Source organism: Molossus molossus, unplaced genomic scaffold (genome assembly GCF_014108415.1).
Source record: "Molossus molossus isolate mMolMol1 unplaced genomic scaffold, mMolMol1.p scaffold_m16_p_12, whole genome shotgun sequence".
Lineage (NCBI taxonomy): Eukaryota > Metazoa > Chordata > Mammalia > Chiroptera > Molossidae > Molossus > Molossus molossus.
The window spans coordinates 38,305,625-38,328,933 of NW_023425347.1; the positions used below are offsets into that span (position 1 = coordinate 38,305,625).

At 41.8% G+C, this 23,309-nt stretch overlaps 2 protein-coding genes across 8 annotated transcripts in view; both read left to right on the forward strand.

Annotated features, from left to right (window-relative positions):
- MCOLN3 (mucolipin 3) overlaps positions 1-5,826 on the forward strand; it is a 33,524-nt gene extending 27,698 nt beyond the window's left edge. The window contains exons 10-13 of the mRNA XM_036256071.1: positions 2,570-2,671; positions 2,781-2,903; positions 3,789-3,995; positions 5,692-5,826. Coding sequence (XP_036111964.1) covers positions 2,570-2,671; positions 2,781-2,903; positions 3,789-3,995; positions 5,692-5,826 — 567 coding nt within the window. The remainder of the gene's footprint in view (positions 1-2,569; positions 2,672-2,780; positions 2,904-3,788; positions 3,996-5,691) is intronic.
- A 9,308-nt stretch (positions 5,827-15,134) lies between these two features.
- The window catches only part of MCOLN2 (mucolipin 2), a 56,033-nt gene continuing 47,858 nt past the window's right edge, over positions 15,135-23,309 (forward strand). For 3 of the 7 annotated variants that reach the window (XM_036255803.1, XM_036255802.1, XM_036255801.1), the window contains exon 1: positions 15,136-15,252. In XM_036255803.1, coding sequence (XP_036111696.1) covers positions 15,176-15,252 — 77 coding nt within the window. In that variant the 5' untranslated portion in view covers positions 15,136-15,175. Of the gene's footprint in view, positions 15,253-16,629; positions 16,692-22,940; positions 22,997-23,309 lie in introns of those variants that run through there. The other 4 variants (XM_036255797.1, XM_036255805.1, XM_036255800.1 and 1 more) reach the window with 4 other exon arrangements.

A 23,309-nucleotide genomic window follows, 5' to 3' on the forward strand; every position in this document is an offset into this window, starting at 1 on the left:
GTCATTCAGGGACCGAAGTTTCTCCCATCTGGTTTATCTGCCAGCCATCACAGGCTCTTCTAGACTGCGCGATTGATGCTGGGTCGTCTCCCAGTCAGGTTGCAGCCCTTGGAAGGGAAAACATGGTCTGGTCTGGAGGTAGCTCTCCCAGTCTTACGGCCTTGGCTCAATGAGGTAGCCTTCATTCCTGTTCACATCCCACTGGGGAGATTTTAGTCACATCTAACTGCAAGGGGTGCTGGGGAATACAGCCTGGGCGTGTGCCTCGGAAGGAGAGAATAGGTTTAGGTTGACACGGAACAGCTGCCACCACGTCCTAACTGTTGTATAAATCATCAGAATAAATATTTAACTTCAGGGGGGGGAAAGGATTGGGGGAAGATTTGCAGAAAATCTGTATTTTTTACCAACCTCAACCATCATTAACCTCAATGAGCTCTTAATGGTAATCGACAATCTTTCCACATTTCTCTAGACCATTCACTACCCCCATCTAGATGATAATTGCATATGTTTCTTCTCTTCTGGATCCTCTAACACCACCGCCTCATCCCCACTCTCAGCTGATGACCTCATTTTCTATTTCAAAAGAACAATAGGAAAAAAAAAAGAAATTCCACAGACTTCCATTCATTGATCTACCTACCAGCATCAGTGCCCACACACTGCTTTTTCTCTGTTACTGTGGATATATTATTTAGGCTACTATCCAAGGCCAACTCCACATTCCTACCACCTGTTGCGTCCACTTGCTTACTCAAGGGCACAGTTCCCACTATACTTCTTCCGTTCCTTATACATCCTCATTTTTTTTTCCTCCTTTCTAAAAAGACAAAACATTAACCAGTTTCCCCCTCAAGTTACTTCCCCATTTTATGCTCCCCTTTATATAGCAAAAAAAAACAACAACCAAAAACCAAAAAACACAACCTCAACAGAGTAGTTCATCTTGTTTCTGATTCTGTTCTTCCCATTGTCTCCTGTATCTGTTTCAAATGGGCTGCCCTGCCACTCCATAGAAAGTGTTCTTCCCACCCTGGCCGGTTTGGCTCAGCGGTTAGAGCGTAGGCCTGCGGTCCAGAGAGACCCGGGTTCGGTTCCCGCTAAGGGCACGTACCTCGGTTGCAGTTTGTCCCTGGCCCTGGTTGGTCGTGCGGGTGGCAGCCACTCAATGTGTCCCTTTCACGTCGATATTTCTCTCTCTCTCTCTCTCCCTCCTACTCTATCTGTACAAAAGATGGAAAAGTGTCCTTGGGTGAGGATTAAAAAAAAAAAAGAAAAGAAAAGAAAGTGTTCTTCCCAAGGACCTCCCATGCTACTAAGTCCAATAATCAAGTATTGGATTAATCAATAATCAATAGATCGTTCTGACTTATTAGCAGCTTTTAACACTGCAAACACTCCCTCTTTGTTGATACACTTTTTTGCTGGGCTCCTACTTACCTTGCTTTCCCCCTCAACCTAGGGCTGGTCTTCTGACTTTCCTTTGCCAGTTTCCTCTCATCTCTCCAACCTACTACAGTGACAGTGCTTCAGGGTTCAGTGCTTGGACATCTTTTATTTTCTGCCACTGTCTTGGAGATCTATTCTGTTCCATGCCAATGATTTGCACATTTGTGTCTCCAGCTTGGAATTCTTCCTGAAGATATCTCAAATATCCAAATGTCTATTCCACATCTTCACTTGGATGTCACCGTGGCCTCTCAAATTTAACGAAACTAAAACAGAATTGCTAAGATCCCCACCTCCACAGTCTGAACCTCCTTCTCCTTTCTAACTGAGGTGAATACCAACTCTTTTCAGTTTCTCAAGACCAAAGTCATAGATCCATCCTTGACTCTCCTCTCCCCCACATCTAATCCAAGAGGAAATCCTGTTGATTTGCTCTCAAAAACCACCCCATCATCTCCACCACCAGGTCACCATGGCTCTCACTTACATCATTGCAATAGTTTTCTCACTCCTCTAACAATCTGTGCTCGGCCGCAGCAGCCAATATTTGATCATGTCACTCCTGTTCAGTGCTCTCAAATCTCCCTACCCTGTTCAGAGTAAAGACAGAGTTGTTAAATTATCCGTGAGGCCCTAACCACCTGCCCCCTTACTTCTATGACTTCATGCTATCCCCACGGATCACACTTAGTAATTCTGCCAGGTGCCCTCCTGCCTCAGAGCTTTTGCACTTACTAGTTCCTTCCTGTGCCTGAAAAGCTCTCCTTGATTTTGCTTGGTTTGCTCCCTCGCTCCATTCAGGACTTTGCTCACATGCCACCTTTTCAGTGAGACTTTCCAGACCACCCTACTTAAAAGGCAACTCCCTAGGCATTATTTATCCCCTCTCCTGAATTTTCTCCTCCACACTTACCATCAGCTAATGTGTCAAGTGTTTATTAATGTATTGCTGTTATCTCTCTTCCGCTCATTAGAATGTAAGCTTTATGAGAGTAGGAAATTTTGCCTGTTCACTGCTTTGTCCTTAGCACTTAGAACAGTGCCCGACTCCTAAGCTACCCAATAAATAGTCCTTGCTCATAGGAATTTCTGATTACTTTTCCCCACTCTCTTTTAGAGTCTAACAAGTTATGACGTCTGCAGCATACTTCTTGGGACCTCTACCTTGCTTGTGTGGATTGGCGTCATCCGATACCTCAGTTTCTTTCACAAGTACAACGTAAGAAATCCCAAGGCTCTCTGCGCTGTTGGTCTTTCTCCTTTTATCGTTATTGCTCTGCTTTGGCTGAAGGACAGAAGGGTTCTGATGACCTGTGTTACTTTCCCAGCTCCTCATCTTGACCCTCCAGGCGGCGCTGCCCAATGTCATGAGGTTCTGCTGCTGTGCAGCTGTGATTTATTTTGGCTACTGCTTCTGTGGATGGATTGTGCTGGGGCCTTACCATGAGAAGGTACTGACATACCATCTGTTGTCTAGGTACCACTAAGCTCTTAGAATAGTGCCAGCATCCTTTCAAATGAACTCCTTTTATTTGGTGACTCAGCCTTAATATACTGAAGGTAGTATATCTATTGCCATGTTTCTAAACCGGTAAAGTGCGACCATCCTGAGAGAATAATTGATTCACTCGACTTCCTCAGTAGGCCAAATAATTAAGTCCTTTTTCCACCAGTGAAGTAAAGTTTAGTCGATTTGATTAATCAATGTATATTAGAGGAGGCTCTTAGTTAAGATATCTTGAAATGTGATTTTATTTAAAAAGTAGTGTAGGGAGAAACTGGTAGAAATATTTGAATATTTGTTACTGGAATCATGGTCTTAACTATAATGCTATTATCTTAAGTGGCATGAACTTTAAGATGAGAAGTATGATCATGCGTGGTTGGGACCTGGGTTTCGCAGAAGCAGCATTTCAAGGATCTCTCCCCATGAAGGTAAAGGGCAGGATAAAGCTTGACTCACGAAAGCCCTGAGGGCATGGACCCAGCCCCTTCTGCCTTCCATTCAGCATGTACCTCTTAACAGGAGCCTCAAAAGGCAGCTGCTTGTCCCAGGAAAAATAGTAGGCCTGCCCATGTTGTGGTATAACCAAGCAAATGTGTGTAGTTACCTCAGGTTATTGGTTTGAAAGGGTAACTTGACTCACCCTGGCCAGTTTGGCTCAGCGGTTGAGCGTCAGCCTGTGGACCAGAGAGTCCTGGGTTTGGTTCCTGCTAGGGGCATGGGACAAAAAAAGGGGGGGGGGTAACTTGGGACACCTGGTCCCATTATTTTTAATATGATGTCATCCATGGGAAGGAACATAGAATAACGCGAATTTTTCTCTTTTTTTCAGTTCCGTTCTCTGAACTTGGTCTCCGAGTGCCTTTTTTCTTTGATAAATGGAGATGATATGTTTGCCACATTTGCAGGAATGCACCAAAAAAGTTACTTGGTCTGGCTATTTAGCAAAATTTACCTCTACACATTCATCAGTCTCTTTATATACATGATTTTGAGTCTTTTCATTGCACTGATCACTGATACATATGAAACGATTAAGGTAGGTTCATCAGTAGCCATAAATGGCAATATCTCCTAGAACTTGCAGAAGGACAATAAAATATAATATCTATGGGGTGTGGCTGGGACTGATGGAATGTTAATTTCTTCAGGGTGGAGAAGAAGGACTTCAATTTTAGATAATGAAACAATTTTAGATAATGAGAAACAGAAATGAAGGAGAAATAGAATTTCTAGAATGTTGAAAGTTTTGTCTTCATGTAATTGTGCTTTTTTATACAAACCTAACCTTTTATTAGAATTATAAGGATCAGTAGGTATTGGGTGAGTAAAACAGATGGCATTCCAAAAAGCCAAAATTTGGGGTGGGGAACTTCTAAAATCCAGTTTTCATAAAGAAAAATTGACCTTTTCATTCAAAGTGTGCTGTACCTAAACCCATTACTCTTTGCAAGACTCTGAATGGTCCCCTCCCCATTAAGAACTTGATTTCAAAAGATGTTATTATTTACATTATTATTCCAAGGCATATTTTACAACCAGTTTAAGCCCTCTGAACATATATACTTAAATTTCTAATAACCTTATATGTACTGTTAGGCACACTATTTGCATAGACACTTTCACTTGGGGACTTCGCTTTCTGGGTACGAGAGGGGTCATGAAACATGATGGTCCAGGGATAAGAGAAGGCCACTGGGAGTTGATAGATTTTGAGTTGATAATTATGAAAATCTTGCTCATGAAGCCAGGGCCATGACTTCATTCTCATTGCATCAGATTTTAGGAACTGACTGTCCTCAATACTTGCTTGGCAGATTTGTGCCTGGAGTCACCAAGGTGACCGGGAAAGAATGTAGTTGTACTTGTCCAAATCCCTCCCCATAATGCTCTAAAAATTTACTACCTTCCACTCTGTGTGCTGAGAACTATCTGTTATTTAAAGGTAACATCCAGTATCTCTCAGGGGAACATGACTTGACAACTCTCCATAACACAAGCCTGAGACTCGTAGTTTAGATGTCAACCTCTTTTCCCTGGCTCAGGGCACTTACGAGTTAGAAAGCTAAGTTGTTTCTGACCCTTTCTGGTCAGGGCACATTCTAGAGTTCTTATATCCCAAAATGATATAAATAGGAGGCCCTTAAACAAGCCTGTCTGTCCAGAAGAGAGACTCCAAAAAGGGTATGCAGACTGGAAAGGTCCCTCACAGCATCCAGATCTTCGTCCAGACACCTGGACTGGCTTAGGGGCATTCAGGACTGGGCTGAGGTCTTCCGAGGAAGGCTAGGTATGCCCACCCCTCAGGTCCCAACAACACCATTGTTATTTGCATCAGCTGGGCTACTTGTGGCCTGAACCAGTTGCATCCAAGGTGCCTGACAAACAGTAGCCTGCAAGGCATGAGCTGCAGGACGAAGTGGTGACAGAGATTCTCAGAACTGGAACAGGACTGGCTGGATTCTTCCTGGAAGGAGAGCTCAGACTGGTTCAGATCCAATATGCTCATTTTGGGTTGAACCAGACCCACAAAGGAGAGGGCAGGAGGGCACTGCAGAATTTCAGGCCCACTTTATCTCAGCCAAGCCTAAGAGTGGCTCTATGAAAATACTTGGAAGTGACCAAACTACCCTTCTAGAAAGGTCTCCTCCCTTGCCAAGTGAGCTATTTTCAATGAATAAAGCTGTTTTCAAGGAGTTTATTAATGAGAGCTATTTTTTTATTCTTCCGTACAGCATTACCAACAAGAGGGCTTCCCGGAGACCAGACTTCGTACATTTATATCAGAGTGCAAAGATCTACCCAACTCTGGAAAATACAGATTAGACGATGACCCTCCAGTGTCTATATTCTGCTGTTGTAAAAAGTAGCTATCGGGCTTATCTGTGCTCTAGAGGAAAATATGATGTGTGGCTGAGTTGGGAGATTATATAGATACTTTAAGATCTGGTGGACTATGTTTGAAGACTATTATTTTGAGCAAATTGATAGCTGTAATTCACTAAAAACTCACTAGGTTTGTACTTCATTAGTTTTATAATTTTAAAAGCAATATTTAATGTCTTTTCAGCTTTATGTAAGGTTTATTTAGAAAAAACAACAAACCAAAACCCTAACTTTGACTAGGGAAGCTATTAGTTTCTTGTTCTTTCTTTATTTTGCCACAGCTTGAGAAGGTGTTGTCTATGCCACTCTTTACTCTCGCTCTTAACCTGTGGCTTACAGTGATTAGGGCTGTGCCGAGTGTGGCATTGGTGGAAAACAATACCTGGCCTGACAGTGACTCCAGACAGCTCCCTACCCCTGGACTGGGCCACTTTCGGGTCCGTGGTGAGAGAGAGGAGATGGCTGCTGTGTATCCAGTAATCACTGCATTTTAAGACAGGCTAGAATAATAAACAACCATCACCAGCTAACAATCCAATATTTGGTTGTGAAGGACAACAGTGATATACTTCTTTTAGTTTTGGAGAGGATCAGGATTTTTTAGTATGCATGTATAAATTTTCTCTTCTCCTTCAGTGTTACAGTAAAAAGTTGAAAGAGTATCTTTTATATATATCTATATATGAAAATGAAAACACATATCGAATGCATGTTCGGTCCCACAAGGATTATTGTATTAGTACTGGCGTGGCCTTGTGAACACTGTGATGGACCATTTGCCCTCGTAGGTGCATTTGGTCTCTTAGAAAGGAGTAGCATTTTAGGTCAGGAACTGTGGATTCCATAGCTCATATTAAAAATATTTTTTAAAACAGTTACCCTCAAAATTTCAAAAATTAGTAGGAAATGTTTTTAAAAGACACAAAAACTAAGTCTCTATCCTTGCAAAATGCTGATTAGAAGTTTTAGGGATTTTTATAACCTGAATCTTTTTTGTGTGCACTGTTTGTTCAAATAGAAATGAATTCAGTGATGTGCAATAAAGGTTTTCTCACCCTGGCTGGTATGACTCAGCTGGTTGGAGCATCGGCCCATGCACTGGAAGGTCATGGGTTCAATTCCCAGTCAGGGCACATACCTGGGCTATATCAGAAGCAACTGATTGATGTATCTCTCTCACATAGACGTTTCTTTCTCTCTCCCTTCCTCCCTCTTTAAAATCGAGTTTAAAAAAAATTCCCAATGCAAATTCTTTTTAAAATTTTTTTGAAGGAAACTAATCTGTTTAATTTTTATTTTGGTTTAAGGACTAAATGAAGATAGCCTTGAGACACTAAAATCTTATTAGTAATCATGACCATAATAAGGACCCTAGGTGTTGAAATGTGAGGTTTTACAACAAATATAAGCTATGCTTGCAGTGCCTTTGACGTTTTAGAAATGAAAAAAATCTAAACCTCTAGGTGAGTTTTTTTCCTTTGTTCTAATACTTGCATCATGGTCATTTTTAGAAATTACTAAATTTATGCAATGTAAAATTTTAAATTGTATTTAATATCTGGTAAATACTGTACTCCTTGTGAGATTTTTGGGCTAGCAATAATACTTCAATGGAAACATAAAACCACTAATCCGGTGTTGGGTCTGGGGTTTCGCTCTGCCCTGGAGTCACGTTCCTGCTGCGGAAGTAAAGCCAGCGACTGGCACATTCACACACACACACACACACACACACACACACACACCGACTCCCCAAGCTTTCCTGTTGTGGCAGGAGTGAGTCCCTGATCAACTTCAGGGCCTACTCTTTAGTAATTGTGCCCATGAGAGAATATCTCTACTATTTCCGGAAGGAAACAGCACCAACTCTTTAGAGGTGTCCTTAAACCTGTACTATGGCTTGCTCTGTGTAGGCAAATAAATTATTTTTATTTGGGGCCAGTCATTTTCATGGTTTCCTTTTATGCAATAAAGAATGTCAAGGTTCTTGTAAGATGAAATGGAGAATAGAAGTCTCCATTTCTTCTCCCAAGCTTCTAGACTGGGGAGCAAGGAGGAGATGGGGGCTACCAGACTTTTGTTGGTGATGTCCATTTGTCTGGAGGTCCGGTTCTCCAACATAATGATTCTCAAGCTTTGTGGATGAAGGAATCACTGGGGAAGGGGGTGGGGGGGCATGTTGTGTTAAAATTGTGGTTGTCCAGGTAATATCAGCAGAGATTTCTTCTTTTCAAGTCCTAGGGTGAGGCCAGGAATCTTCATTTTTCTCAGGCACAGAAGGTGATTCTGATGTAAGTGGTCCACATGGCTGCATGGCCCGAAGCTAGACCAGGAACAGCCACATCCCTTCCCTGGGGCTGCAGATAAGGAACTATCCCTAAGGCTCAGGTTTCACATGAGCCTATTTCTTGACCACATTAGTCAAGAGAGAAATCCCAAGGAAAAGAGTTTATAGGCATCAAAATAGTTATCTTAGGATAACTGTTACAATTATTTTTAGGTAAATTTTGATTTTTGTTGATGCCATATTTTCTTTAAACAATTTAGCGGACATTTTCTCCAATTACTTTTATAAAGCTTTGAAAAATCTGATATATATTGAATTTTAATCTTTTTGTCCCCGCATACCATTTTCAAATTAAATTAATACATATAAATAGAGAGGTGATGGATTAGGAAAAAAAGATAAAATGTGATGATTTATATAGAAAACCTAATGAAAGTAACACATTTTCAAATCTAATTAAAGTGAGGTTGTTGTATGTAAGATTAATTTAACAACTCTTTAAGTTTCCTCTATGAATAAATATTTTTTTTTAGAAAATATAACAGAAATTATTCACAATAGAAACAAAAACCAGAAATTATCTAGCAATTACCCTAAGGTAGAATGTGCAAGGCCTTCTCAGAGAAACTTTCAGAAACTCCATTGTAAGAAATAAAGATCTGAGTAATTGCAGAGATAATGTATTCATGAATGGAGAAAACTTAGCATAGCAAATATTCAATTCCCTTCAAATTTATCTATAAATTCAATGTAATAACAATTAAAAACTCTAGGTGATTTTTTGAACCTCAAATACTGAATTCTAGAATTCATATGACAAGATCTATACAAGGAAACTACGAAATAAAGGAACAAAATTAGTTGGAGAAATATTCCATGTTCATGGGTAAGAAAACTCAATATTGTCAAGATGTCAGTTCTTCCGAACTTGATCTATAGATTCAAAACAGTCCCAATCAAAATCCCAGTGACATATTTTTGTGGATATTGACAAACTAATTCTAAAGTTTCCATGGAGAGGTAAAAGATTCAAAATAGCCAACACAGCCTGGCCAATGTGGCTCAGTGGTTGAGCATCAACCCATGCACCAAGAGGTCATTCCTGGTTAGGGCACAAGCTCAGGTTGTGGGCCCAGTCCCCAGTGGGGGCATACAGGAGGTGGCCAATTGATGTTCTCACTCATTGATGTTTCTATCTCTTTCTCCCTGCTCTCTCTCTAAAATCAATAAAGAAAAAAAAAATACCCAACACAATATTAAAAGAGAAGAATAAAGTTGGAAAACTAACACTACTCAACATCAAGTCTTCCTATAAACCTATAGTAATCAAGGAAATGTGGTGTTGGTGAAAAAATAGATTAATAGATGAATAGAACATAAGAGAGTCCAGAAGTAGACTCACACAAATATAGTCAATTGATCTTTGACAAAGGACAAAGGAAGTCTTTTCAAAATGGTGCTGGAACAACTGGATACCCACATGAAAAAAAAAAAAAAAAAATCCAGACATAAACCTTACACCCATCACAAAAACTAACTCAAAATGGATCATCATTGTATATGTAAAACAAAAAACTACAAAACTCCTAAAATGTAACATAATAGAAAATCTGGATGATCTTGGGTTTGGTGACGACTTTTTAGTTGCCACAGCAAACACACAATCTTTAAAAAAAAAAAAGACATGACTTCATTAAATTAAGAACTTCTGCTATGCAAAAAATACCAGCAAGAGAATGAGAAGACAAGCCACAGACTAGGAGAAACTATTTGCAAAAGCCATATCTGATAAACACTGTTATACAAAATATGCAAAGAACTCTTCAAAGTCAACAAGAAGAAAACAAACAACCGGACAAAAAAATGAGCCAAAACCTGAATAGACACCTCACTAAAGAAGATATACAGATGGCAAGTATGCATATGAAAAGGTTCAACATTATATAGTATTAGGAAATAAATCAGCAATGAGATACCACCATATACCTATTAGAATGGCCAAAATCCAAAACACTAACGACACCAAATGCGGGTGAGAATGTGGAACAATGGGAACTCTCGTTTGTTTCTTTTGGGGATGCAATATGGCACAGCCACTTTGGAAGACAGTTTGGAATTTTTTTTAAATAAAACTATATTCTTACAATACAATCCAGCAGTCACGTTCCTTGGTGTTTATGGAAAGTAGATGAAAACTTATGTCCATGCAAAAATCTGCACATTGATATATATAGCAGCTTTATTCATAATTGCTAAAACTTGGAAGCAACTAAGATGTCATTCAGTAGGCGAATGGAGAAATAAACTGTACTGCATTCAAATTATAAAACATTAGTTAGTACTAAAAAGATATGATCAAGTCATGAAAAGACATGGAAGAACCTTAAATGCAAATAACTAGATGAAAGAAGCCAGTCTGAAAAGGCAACATACTGTGTAATTCCAACTATATGACATTCTGGAAAAGGCAAAACCATGGATACAATAAAAAAACAAGTGGTTGTTGGGGGTTGAGGAAGGGGGGAAATTAATAGGCCGATCTCAGAGGATTATTAGGGCAGTGTCTTAATCCTTTTGGGCTGCTGTAACAAAATGCCGTACACATTTTGGTGGTTTATAAACAACATACATTTATTTTTCACAGTTCTGGAGTCTGGGAAGTCCAAGATCAAGGCAACAGCAGACTTGATACTTGGTGAGAGCCTGCTCTCTGGTTCATAGACAACTGCCTTTGCGCTGTGTTTTCACATGGTGGAAGTGGGCAAGGGACCTTTTATAACGACACTAATCCCATTCATGAGGGCTCAACCTAATCATCTCCAAAAAACTCCATTTCCAAATACCATTACATTGGGTGTTAGGATTTAACATACGAATTTGGGGGAGGACACAAATATTCAGTCTATAGGAGGTAGTGAGACTACTCTGTATGAAACTGTACTGGTGCATACATGTCATTATATTCGTCAAAACCCATAGATGGCACAACAACAAGAGCGATGATGTGCCAGTGTAGATTTATCAGTTGTAACAAATGCACCACTCTGCTGTGGGATGTTGATAGTAGGGAAGGCTGTGCATGTGTGGGGACAGGAAGTATATGGGGACCTTCCGTGTTTTCTGCTTAATTTTTCTGTAAAGCTAAAACTGTACTATTATTTAGTGCAGTTATTTAACAATTAAAATAAGAATATTTCATGATATGTGGAACACAGTCACTCTTTTTTGTTTACATATTGTCTGACTGCCTTCACACTACAGTGGCAGAGCTGAGTAGCTGCAACAGAGACATCCCCCAATGTCTAAAATATTTACTGTCCGACCCTTTACCGCAAAGGTTTGCTAAGCCCTGATTCATAAGGTAATTTGCTGAAATTTTCTATTTACATAGAAAAAATGAGCTGCCTTCCTCTTTCCCACCATATGCAAATTTGAAGTACAATGGACTTTGAGGTGAAGGATAAAACTAAAATAATGTAAAAAAATGCAGAAAAATATCTGTGACTTAGGGGTAGAGAAAAACTTCTTAAAGTTGTAAAAAAACAAGCCATAAGGATTAATATTCTTAATTTTGGTTTCCTAAGCTCAATTAAGAACTTCCATCCAAGGAAGAACATCATGGGCAAAGTGAAGAGACAGGTGAGGACTGGAAGAAGATGTTTATAATGTCTACAACCGGCAAGGGATTGATATCTAGAATGTACAAAGGCTACTTGCCCATCAATAAAAATTGGAAAGGATGTGAACAGTAAGTAAGTAAAAGACATCACTGTTTCTCCTATTTTACTTGTTCTTTCTCCACATAAACTTCACAGTGAATATTGTTCTTGCTGGCCTATCCCAGAAAATTAGTGCATTTTTTACTTTAGCCTGTCTTATATTTTCTGGACTTAAAAAAAATTCCCTTTTAACATTGTAAATCAATGAAACTTGCATATGAAGGCAACTTGCTAAAGAAATTCCAGGTCTATAAATTTAAAATTCCATGTTATAGTATACTATTGAGCAAAAGATTCTTGTGTGATGTGGCTATCGGTCATTACAAATTTGAGTCAGTGTACGTAACCTTTTGTACTATGAAATAGAGAACAGAACACAGATGTTGAAAGAAACAAAAACATACCACAAAACAATGACCATTACTGCCAGTGAGAACCGAGCCAGGATCTTTACCATAAGTAGTGACTTTTGAAAGTGTAAAACTTAGCCCTGGCTGCGTTGGCTCTGTGGTTAGTGCCTCGGTCCACGGACCAATGAGGCTCGGGTTTGATTCTGGTCAAGGGCCCTACCTTGGTTGTGGTTGGTCCTAGCCCTGGGAGGCAGCCAGTCGATGTGGCTCTATCACATCGATGTTTCTCTCTGTCTCTCTCCTCTCTCACTCACCCTCCCTCTCACTCTATCTGATGATAAATAGAAAAGTATCCTCAGAATAGAGGATAGAATGGTTAGATTAGGTACCTAGAAACTATAATTATCTTTTAGTTTGTGGAATAGTCACAACTTTCAGCCATCAATTCCAAGTATTTTCCATTCTCACTCACCTCTCCTCTTCTCCATCCCCAAATCCCTCACACATTCAAGTTAAATATCGCTACTTAAAGAGTTGTGCATGGACCAGCAGTATCAGCAACATCTAGTTAGAAACACAAAACCTCAAGTCCTATTCCAGACCTACTGAATCAGAGTTGGCTTCAACAAGATCCCCTGGTGTTTTATTAGCATATTAAAATTTGAGATACTTGGAGCTGTTTTGCAACTATTTTCCCTCTACAGTGTTCTGTAAGAATTTACTTACTGTTACTTTATACCTGTTGATAATATATGCATCCAGCTATTTATGTATGCATAGTTCCTCAATACCTTGTGCAACTGTTTATAGATTGTTACAGATGTGCAGTGTTTACAGAAACTTCTACAGATCAGGAAAGCTGCTGAAGGCATGTTAATCATGCCTTTGTCAGTGTAGCAGTGTGGTGAGAATAAAGGTTTTGGAGACTGAATAGAAACCACCTGAATAGAAATCTTGGACCTACTACACATTCTCTGGGTGACCTCTGGGAAGTAACTTCAACCTCTCTCAAATCATTTACTCATTTCATAGGTAACATGTAAATCAACCTTCCTACCTAGTAGGTGCTCAAGTACTTCTGGCCTCTTTAAAACACAGAGCCCTTGAACATGGTAAATGTTCTTAGTAAATGCAATATTAACAATTAACTTTGTTTTTAACTGCTTATTGGTAAATTATTGGGTAGAAATGCCAGAGCTTTAGAGAACCTTTACAGTGAGAAGTGTGCTGATACAAAAAACATTATCCCAACTTACAATACCCTTCTAAAGGGAGATTGTCCCTAGTGGAGTCCTAGCATTTTGAGGTTACTAGGGTTGTCCCTTCTTGGTGGCTTTTCTTTGAATTAAGAAGGCTTGCCTGGCTGGTGTGGCTCAGTGGCTGAGCATAGACCCATTCACCAAAAGATGGATGGTTCCATTTCTGGTCAGGCCACATGCTCAGGTTGTGGGTCTGATCCCCAGTGGGGGACATGCAGGAGGCGACCCATCAACGTTCTTTCTCTCTCATTGATGCTTCTATCTCTCTCTCCTTCTCTCTTCCTCGCTCTCTAAAATCAATAAAGAAAAAAAAAAAAAGCTTAAGTATTTGTTAGCATAAAATTATATATATTATATAAATATGTATGATCTATATGTATATATAATATATAAATATATTGTTTTATTCTTACAGTATACCTCTTCCAACATTCTCCAGTCCTGCCACAGTCTGCCTCCTTCACAGGAATCCCCACCCTCCCCACAAGAACATTTCCTCTCTGTTCCTTCTAAAAAGGAACCAAACCACACGGCTTGCACCCACCTTAGGGGACTGTCACTACACAAAGGGGCTCTTTCAAGTCTGCCTGTACCCAGTGGGCACCCCTGATGAAAGAGGCTCTAAAACAAGATCAATTACGTATCCTTTCACAAACGTTATTCTGTCCAACTGCTTCTACCCAGAGACGCATATTAAAATAATTACCTGGCAGTGTATTCTTTGACCTAACTGTATACCCAGAGACCTTTTAAACATTTGCTTAAAAGCAGCAATCAGCATCCAAACAGCCCGGAACTCGGGAATTCCAGTACCACTGGAAGAGTAGGGGATAGACGACTCCCTCCGAAACAGCATGTTGGCCGGGTCCAAACTGCCAAGTCAGCATCACCCTCAGCTGCACGTGGTATTTGGGCATGTGGCCTCGACCCTCATCTGTAAGATTCAGTTCCGGGTTCCCACAGGCATGTTCCTTTCGGGCACCTGGAGTGAAGAGCGCGGCGGCTGCAGGCGGGAGCGCGGACTTGGCTCTGGCGGTGCGGGTCTCGCCATCCCGCTGCGCCAGCCAGGGACCCCTCGGACACTCACCCCCGCGCGGGAGGCCCGCTCCAGCTTTCCCACGCAAGCAAAAAGCGATTTGTTTTTCTTTCCCTTCTGTGCGGGTAGTGCTTTTAACATCTCTGAAACGTGACTTGTTACAGAGTTTTGTGATCGTGCACTTTAGAAAAAGCAAACCAACAATCCCCGCTGCAACGAAGGAACTTGTCAGTTTCCTGTGAAGTCTCAGAGGGAAAGGACTGTCTTTCTTCCTTCGTGTATCCACAGTATACACCACTCTGCTTGGTACTCAGTGAGTGTGTCCCGAACGCATCAAAATAAAAATAGCTGAAGAAAGGGACACGTGAATGGAGGAGGAAAACAAGGAGAGAAAGGAGAAGTCAGGAAGGAAGGAAGGAAGGAAGGCAGAAGCCCAGAGGGCTGGGAGTTCGCGGCCCCGCCGCCCGGGGGCGGTGTGGAGAGCGCGCGGGTCGCCGGGACCCCATAAGAAGGCGCTGCTTCCCGCCACCCCAGTCCTACCTCCCGGCAGATACCCAAGAGGCGGAGCGGGCTCAGGGCACCCGAGACGCGAGCGTGGGAGCCTGGGGCCGGCGTCCGCGCCCGAGGCAGGTGCAGCGGTCCCACCCTCGGCCTCCTGCTCCTGCAGCCCTGGGGTCGCGCCATGTCTCGCGGAGCAGAGGCGTTGGACCTGCCAGTGTGGAACACAGCCTCAGCCCTGTCCTGGGGGTCCCGCCGCAGGTCAGTACCCCAGGGGCGCTCGGCGCCGTCCACTGGGCGCGCCACGGGCCCCCCTCTATTCCACGGTCCCTCCCGGGGATGCCACCGCTGCCCCTTCCCTGGGCTGCTTTCCTCCTCAAGTCTTCTCGCGTATGCACCTCCGCTCCATCGCCCACCTCCCCATCGCCCACCTCCCCATCGCCCACCTCCCCCTCCTTGATCCGCTTCGCTGCTTCCCGCCTCCGCGGGCTCCGAGAGGCTGGATCGCGACACGTGGAAAAAGCCTTCCAGGATACGTCTCCTCCGGGCGGGAAGCGACGGGGCGTAGGTGGTGACTCCGAGGAGGGGCGGGGACGCCTGACTGGCCACGCGCCGCTTCCCCTCCGGCGAGCACAGATCGTGCAGCCGGGCCACCGACGCCGGTGAGCAGCGCCCGCCGCACCCGGCCACCCGCCGCGTCTGCCTGGGGGCCGAGGTCTGCACGCGCGGCTGGCGGGAAGGGTAAGGGAGCAGGGCCCACAGAAGGGGCCCGCCTGGAAAAGCTCCAGCTGCAGGGAGGCGGTCCTGCCGAGGCCGAGCTGCCAGTGCCCTGAAGGTTTTCCCTGCTCAGAACCCCGAGAGCGGTGGAAAGTTTGGAAGGCGGAGGCCTGGCCTGGCGGTCCCATACTTGTCCTCAGGCTAGGAAGCCAAAGAGAGCGTCAGGTGTTTTCAGGTTAATCGTCAGGTGGGGCGCCTGAGCTGCGTCTTTCTGGATATCAGACTCTGGAGACATCCTGATGGCTTTACTGTTCTAGACTAGAGATGTTTTGCTGCCCTGGGAACGTTTGTGGTTAACTGCTAGCAGTTAGTTTAAAAAGGCTGGGCCCTGCCTTCCGGAACAAACAGGCCTTTTCCTCAGGTGGGAGGGTTATAGTGTGGTTAACCTCAATTCCTCTGCCTTCATGAAAAGGCGCACAGTTCAGCCAGTGTCGCTGCCAGGGGCCCCGCGTCAGTGGTAAAGCTGCAACCAGCCAGCCGCGCAGTTGAGCCTGGGGGTGATGAGTACAAACGGGCCTTGGCTCCCCCTTCCCTGCTCGAAAAACAAATATAGTGGTGGGTCGTTAAACTTTCTTAAAATAGAAGAGAGACTTTCCTGTCTTTCCTGCTCAGCACTCTCAATATTATAAATGGACTTAATGCTAGCAAGGAAAGCCAGAGTTCAAGAGGAGAATTTACTTGATCTCTGGTAGCTGTCCAGATAGGTATTTAATTCCAAGCAAGTGCGCCATATATGTCTTAGACTTCTGAAAGACCAGTTTTGAATTAGAACACATTCCTTTAGTGCAATTTGTTATAACAAAATGACTAGATATCATGTAATTTATAGATGATTTCCCTAGGTTTATATTTAATGGGGTAGATGGGTAGAAGTTAAACATTCCTTCCATCTGCCTTAGCCCTAAAATTGCTGTCCTTAAAAGGTAAGGAGCAAATAGACTCTGGGTTCATTTACTGTCTTTTGCTTACATTGATAAACAGGGTTGTGCTCATGGTGGGTGTGGTGTTATTACCTTTCTATTTTTTTTCTTAAATCCAGTATTTCTCTTAGCACATTTTCTTCAGGACTTAAATGATTTTATCATGTCCAGTGAGTATCTTCAGAAGGTCCCATCCATTCTTACAGCATGGGAGGACACACACTTGGGTGTCCACATAAATAGGGATCCAAATTTGAAATATATATATATATATGTACCTGGTTGTACAATACCAGTGGGAAATAGACTACTACACAGCAACTGAGAATGAAAGAAGGGGTCAGTAAGAGTTAGGTAGGAGAGGCTGTCTATGGATGGATGTCAGGACACAGATTCTGATATTTCATGTTGAAGGGACCAACTACCTCCTTCTCCCCAGAGGTGGGATACCGACGTCACACTTTCAGAAATTGCTCACCACCTTCGTGATGTGCTAACCAAACAGCACAAGTTTGGGGGAATCTGGTAGCTTCTTCCTGTTTGTGCCAGCAGTCTCAAGATTTTAGCTCATCTTCCTCTTTAGACTCTGAGACAAGTCAAACTCCCATCACCATAAAACTTCCCTTCTCCTTTCATAAGAACTTTCCACAGACCAGGTTTGGTGGCCTGGACCCTTTAAAACAAGGCATGTTTTCCACACTAACCCTGACCATTCCCATGCAGAGGTCACATAAGAGTGCCAATTTTATTAATCTCCTGCACTTAAAAACTGATAAATTGCGTGACGTGTGAAAAGGGGCCTCGTTCTTTTCTTCCAAGGAGGAGCATATCAAAAGTGGTATTTTAAACAAAATAATACGTATAAAATATCTTTTTAAAAAAATCCTCACCTCGGGATATTTTTCTATTTATCATCAGGTAGAATGGAAAGGAGAGAGAGAGAGAGAGAGAGAGAGAGAGAGAGAGAGAGAGAGAGAGAGAAAGAAACATTGATGTGAGAGACATATCGACTGACTGTCCCCCACCAGGGCGGGTGATGAACCGCAACCAAGGTACATGCCCTTGACTGCAATTGAAGCAGATATATATAAACAATATCTTAATGAAGCAAGTAGAAAGAAGACTAGGGAGAGAGGTTTTGAGCAGAGTGGCAGAGAATACAGAACAAAATCAGGGACGATCATATTCACAAGCTGTGGCTAGGTCTCTAACAGTACAGTGAAACCCAGAACAAGACAATTCTCAGCACTTAGTGTAATAACAGGTGGTTTCTTCTGGCTACAGTTTTCAAAGAAAAATAGTGATCAAGAAAAACCCCTTTGGCTATCAAGATTAAAAGTGGAATCTTCCCTGAGGCTGGACTATTACCTTTAGTGGAGGCCTGGAATCCAAGTCAGTTCTGAAGAACAAAATCACCTGAGCTTTTATATCACGTGTTATGGGCTTCGTAGAGAAAACTAATTTTATTACCAGACTTCAACTTTCTTTGTCAAAATGCAATATTCTTTCCCCTATCAAGTGTTTTAAAGCCTTTTTGTTTGTTTGTTTGTTTGTTTACGTGTTTGTTTGCTTTGGCAGTCATCTGGAGGTTTTTGTCCTTCTTCCTACTCTCCTCATCGACCTGTAGCTGAGCTTTCTCTCTCTGTTTTGAGCTTGGGCCCCTGCCTCCTTCTCCCCACTGTGACAAGACAGCTTTGGGGGCATGTTGCCAATATTTCTTTCCCCTTAGCTGGAGGGACTGCTTCCTTTCTTCTCCTCTGAAGGTTGTATTTTATCATCTCCCCTTGAATAAGTCTGGTGGTTTCAGCCTAAACCATCTGTCAGGCAATAGTTTGTGACTAGTGAGGCTAAGGATTCTGGGAAATCGTCCTTGGTGTCTGTCATTCCAAAAGACCCACAATTTAAATGGTGGGGGTATATATATATATATATATATATATATATATATATATAAATTTATCCTTACCCAAGGATATTTTTCCATGTATCATCAGATAGCATGGGAGAGAATGAGAGAGACACATTGACTGGCTGCCTCCTGCACGACCCCAGCTAGGGCCGGGGCTGAACTGCAACCGAGGCATGCGCCCTTGGCGGAAATTGAACCCACGACTCTCTGGTCCACGGGCCAACCCTCTAACCGCTGAGCCAAACCAGCCAGGGCTAAATGGTGGGCTTTTAGGAAGAGTGTATCACCTATAGCAACTAGAGGGAACTGCTAGGAATAGAGTGACTCTTGGGATTTCCCAATGGACACTGATGTGGGCCCATCCAAAAATAAGGTAAATTCTGTCAATGTTTTGAGGGAAAAAACATATTAATTATAACTTTATACCTTCTTTTAGTTTTACGTCTTCTTAGGGAGAGTTATCAGCATGACTCTGTGAAATTGGGCACTTACTGAAAATGTTAGTGAAGAAAACCTGTAAGGAACTGCCACAGTTCCAGTCATTAGTCGGCTTTAACTGCTTTTGAAATCCTCTGTAGCTGAGAAATGGAGTTTTGCTTTAGGTGTATCTGACCCAGAGAGCTGATTCTTCAGGATGTGTTTTCAAAAGGGGGGAGGCTCGTTCAAAACAAGCACGATGCAGCTCTAGTTCTGCTTTCCTGCTGGCCTGAGGCAGCCACGGTGATGGGAAATGGTTACCTAGGAATTGAGCAGCTGGGTGACTTTAGGGAAATAACTGAAATTTGTAGCATGCTCATCTGTTATGGGTGGCTTTAGTGGGAAATGAAAAGCCCCTACAGTCTTTCTTCCGGTGCATTTCAGGAGTAGAATGGCCCATGTTGTTTATGTTCTGTGCTGAGAAGGTAACTAAGGTTTCTTCCTTTGACTTTTTTTTTTTAACTTTCTTTAATTGGGGCCCCACTACCCCAGAGCCTCAGGGAACTGGACATCTCTCTCTCTCTCTCCTTCTTTTGTGAGATTAGCAAAACTTGAGTTAATCAGTCCACTGTAGGAAGTGGGAAAACACTGATGTGGGAGCTGCTTGAGATTGGCCTAAATAAAGTCTTCCACCTGTCACTGAGTGGCAGATTGCACTGTCATGTACCCTGGGGCCAACACGGTCATTGCTGTAGAAAGAAACACTGAATTTCTGTCCCTGCATTTACTCCTTCTCCCCACTCCACCTCCCATCCACCACTCACAAACTAAGGGCAGAGAAATACTGGTTACCTGATACATATCATTGGATGCTTTCTTTTTCTTTTTCTTTATTTTTGAAATGGCTTATTTTAACTCATAACAACCCAAGAATTCACATGTTAATTGCCAAAAGTCAAGAAAATATGGAAAATTTGAAGAAAATTAAGATGACCTATAGTACCACTTCAGAGAGAGTAGAATGATTTTTTTTCCCTGGTTTCTACATTTAGTCTTTTAAAATGTCTACATACAGATATAAATGTCAACATTTTTGGGAAAATGAGATCTTAATATATTTACATTATAACTTAAAAAAATTCAACAATATGTCACAGACCTCTTTAAGTTAATACAAATTTACAATGAATGTTTTTGAAATCATCATTTTGATGGTTATTTTAACATTTTAACATAATTCCATAGAAATTTGATTTCTAGAGCATAGATATTCTTCTAGAAACTGCCCGTTTCCTTCAAAAATTTACATTTCCTTCCATAGAGTTTCTTTCTTTTCTTTTTTTTCCATTCTTGTTGTTAAATGTTTACTGGCCTGTTCAGATCTTTTGCTTATTAATAATTTAGAGCTCTCTACAAGTAGTAGATAGTAAACTTTTGCCTGTCTGAATATATTGCAGACCTTTTTGCTCAGTGTGTCTTTTAATTTTTTGAAGTCAAATTTTTGTGTTAAGATCTGTCAGTTATTTTCATGGCTTCTGAATTTTGATGTGCTTAGAAAGTCATGTTAAGTTATACATATTTTTAAAAATCTGTATTCTCTGCTTATTTATTTATTTTTATTTTTTATTATTTATTTATTTATTTATTTATTTATTTATTTATTTATTTATTTTATTCCTCACCCGAGGATATTTTTCTATTTATCATCAGATAAGAGTAGTAAGGAGGGAGGGAGAGAGAGAGGCAGAGATAAACTTTGATGTGATAGAGCCACATCGACTGGTTACCTCCTGCATGACTCCATCAGGGCCAGGGATGAACCACAACTGAGGTATGTGCCCTTGACCAGAATCGAACCTGCGACTCATTGGTCAGCAGGCCAATGCTCAAACTGCTGAGCCAAACTGGCCAGGGCTGCTTTTATTTTTAATATGTCTAAGTTTTATTTTTGTATTCAGTTTGAGGGAGGACTCTAACCCTCTCTCTCTCCAGTGGGTTCCAAATTTTCATGATAGCAATTCATTGACTAATTCATTCTTTGGAAAAACTTTAGGAATATTAATAGAAACAAAACAGGGTTTCTATCAACAAACTAAGCAACTAAATTACCTAAATACATTTCAGTATATTTTAAATTCAATTTTTATATCAACATTTTAGATCTTCTATTATTATTGTGTTGTTTTTATTATATCTGTTGTTGTTATTTGATCTTAATGATACTGGCCAAAGAAACGTTCATATACTCAGGGTTATTGTCTCATTCATTGACTCATTTCTTTTTTCCAACTAATATTCTTTGGGCACCTATTATGTGTTAGGTACTCTGCTAAATGCTGTGGGATAGAGTGTTAAGCAAGGCTGAGTCTCATGAAGTTTTCTTGTAGGGGAGACCAATAAAGATTGTCATCTCAATTATGAAGGCAATTAAGTGATAATAGAGGCAATGTCACTTTTAATAGAGTGGTCAGTGAGCCCTCTATAAAGAGATGACACTTGAGTTGAGAGGTAAAGGATGAGAAGGAGCCAGACATACAAGGAGTTGGGGGAGGGGAGGATAGCAGCAGGCAAATGAAACAGTAAATGCAAATGCCTAGAGCAGGGAATGTTTCAGGGCCAGAGAGGAGGCGGTGGGGTAGTCAGGACAGGGGACAGAGGGTATGGGAAGTTGTGGGCAAGGGATTTGTAGACAGTGGTGGAAGGGTTGGATTTGAGTGTGAGAGCAAGAGGAAGCCACTAAGTGTTTGAAACAGGAAAGTGATATCTGATTTCTGCTTTAAGAATTCCCTCTTTGGCTGCTATGTGGGGAATTGGGCGGCTATTGCAGTTGCAAGGAGAGATGATGGAGCGTGGATCAGGGAGGCTGCACTGGGTATAGACAGATGGGGACCACTCCATGATGTACTTTGAAGGAAGACTTGATCGAGTGGATCTGAGGGTTAAGGAAAAGAAGAAATCAACACCTGACTCTGGAGCAAAAAAATCCTGTACTTTGCTGCAACTAGAATCACAGGAAAGCTTAGCAAAATCTCAATGCCCACCTCTTACATGGCACCAATTAAACCAGAATCCCAGGGCTTGGAAGCCAGGGACTGACCCCTTTGAAAATGCCCAGGTGGTTCTACTGTGCAGCCAAGGTGGACAACCGCTGGCAGGATGAAGGATTACAGCAGAAAGATGCCCAGTGAGGCAGGAGGAAAACCAGGGAATGCGGTGTTCTAGAAGTGGAGAGAAGAGTGTGTCCCAGGGACATAGTGGTCAGCTGCATCAAGTGCTGCTGAGCCGTCAGGTCCAGGCCTGGGCAGTGGCTGCTGGAATCAGCAGCAGGCTCAGTAGAGCAGAATGAATGGAAACCCAGGGTTTGCTCTAGAGAATCTGAAGCACAGACATAACTGGAGGGAGATGATTGTTGGGTTCATTTCATCATGTAGCTTAACTTGTTTTCTCCTTTCCGTTTCAATAACATGACCTTTTAGATGTTGCCTGAACTTGTGGTCTAGGATGCCGTTGTTTGCCAAATGATCACATGTTTTATTATTTATTTTTAACTAATTTTTATTGTTGAATATATTACTGATGCCCCCCCTTTTTTCCCCATTGACCCCCTCCTCCCCAATCCCACTGTGCTTCTCCTTCCCCACACTGTTGTCTGTGTCCACTGGTTATGCATATATGCATAGAAGTTCTTTGGTTTATCTCATCCTTCCCCCCTCACCCCTTCCCTCTGAGGTTCATCGGTCTAACAACCAATTTGTACTTCTTAATTCCTTCATCTTTTTTTACCCTTCCCCACAACCCCTCCCATCTGGCAAGCACCAAAAAGTTCTCTGTATAATGATCACACATTTTAAATAAGAGATATTATGTTTGAAATATTAGTTTATTTGAACATAACTCTTTTCTTCATTCCTGACCATCTTACAGGTCATTACTCCTTCAGAAATATTAATTCAGGGATCAAGGAGGAACACTGGACAAAGGGGTCAGTAAAATTGGATTCTTATCATTGGGGGCAAGCTGCAACCTCAGGGAAACTTAGTTGTCTCATTTGTAAAATGAGGAGACAGGAACAGGTAAATCTCTAAAGTGGAGGAATTCAAACTGGGTGCATGTATCACCTGGAGAGCTTTTTAAAAAAAAATTTTTTTCTTTATTAATTTTTTTTTTTTTTTTTTTAGAGAGAGAGAAAGGGGGAGGGAGAGAGAGATAGAAACATTAATGTGAGAAACATTGATCAACTGCCTCCTGCATCCCCCCTACTAGGGATCAAACCCACAACTTGTCAAACCCAGGAC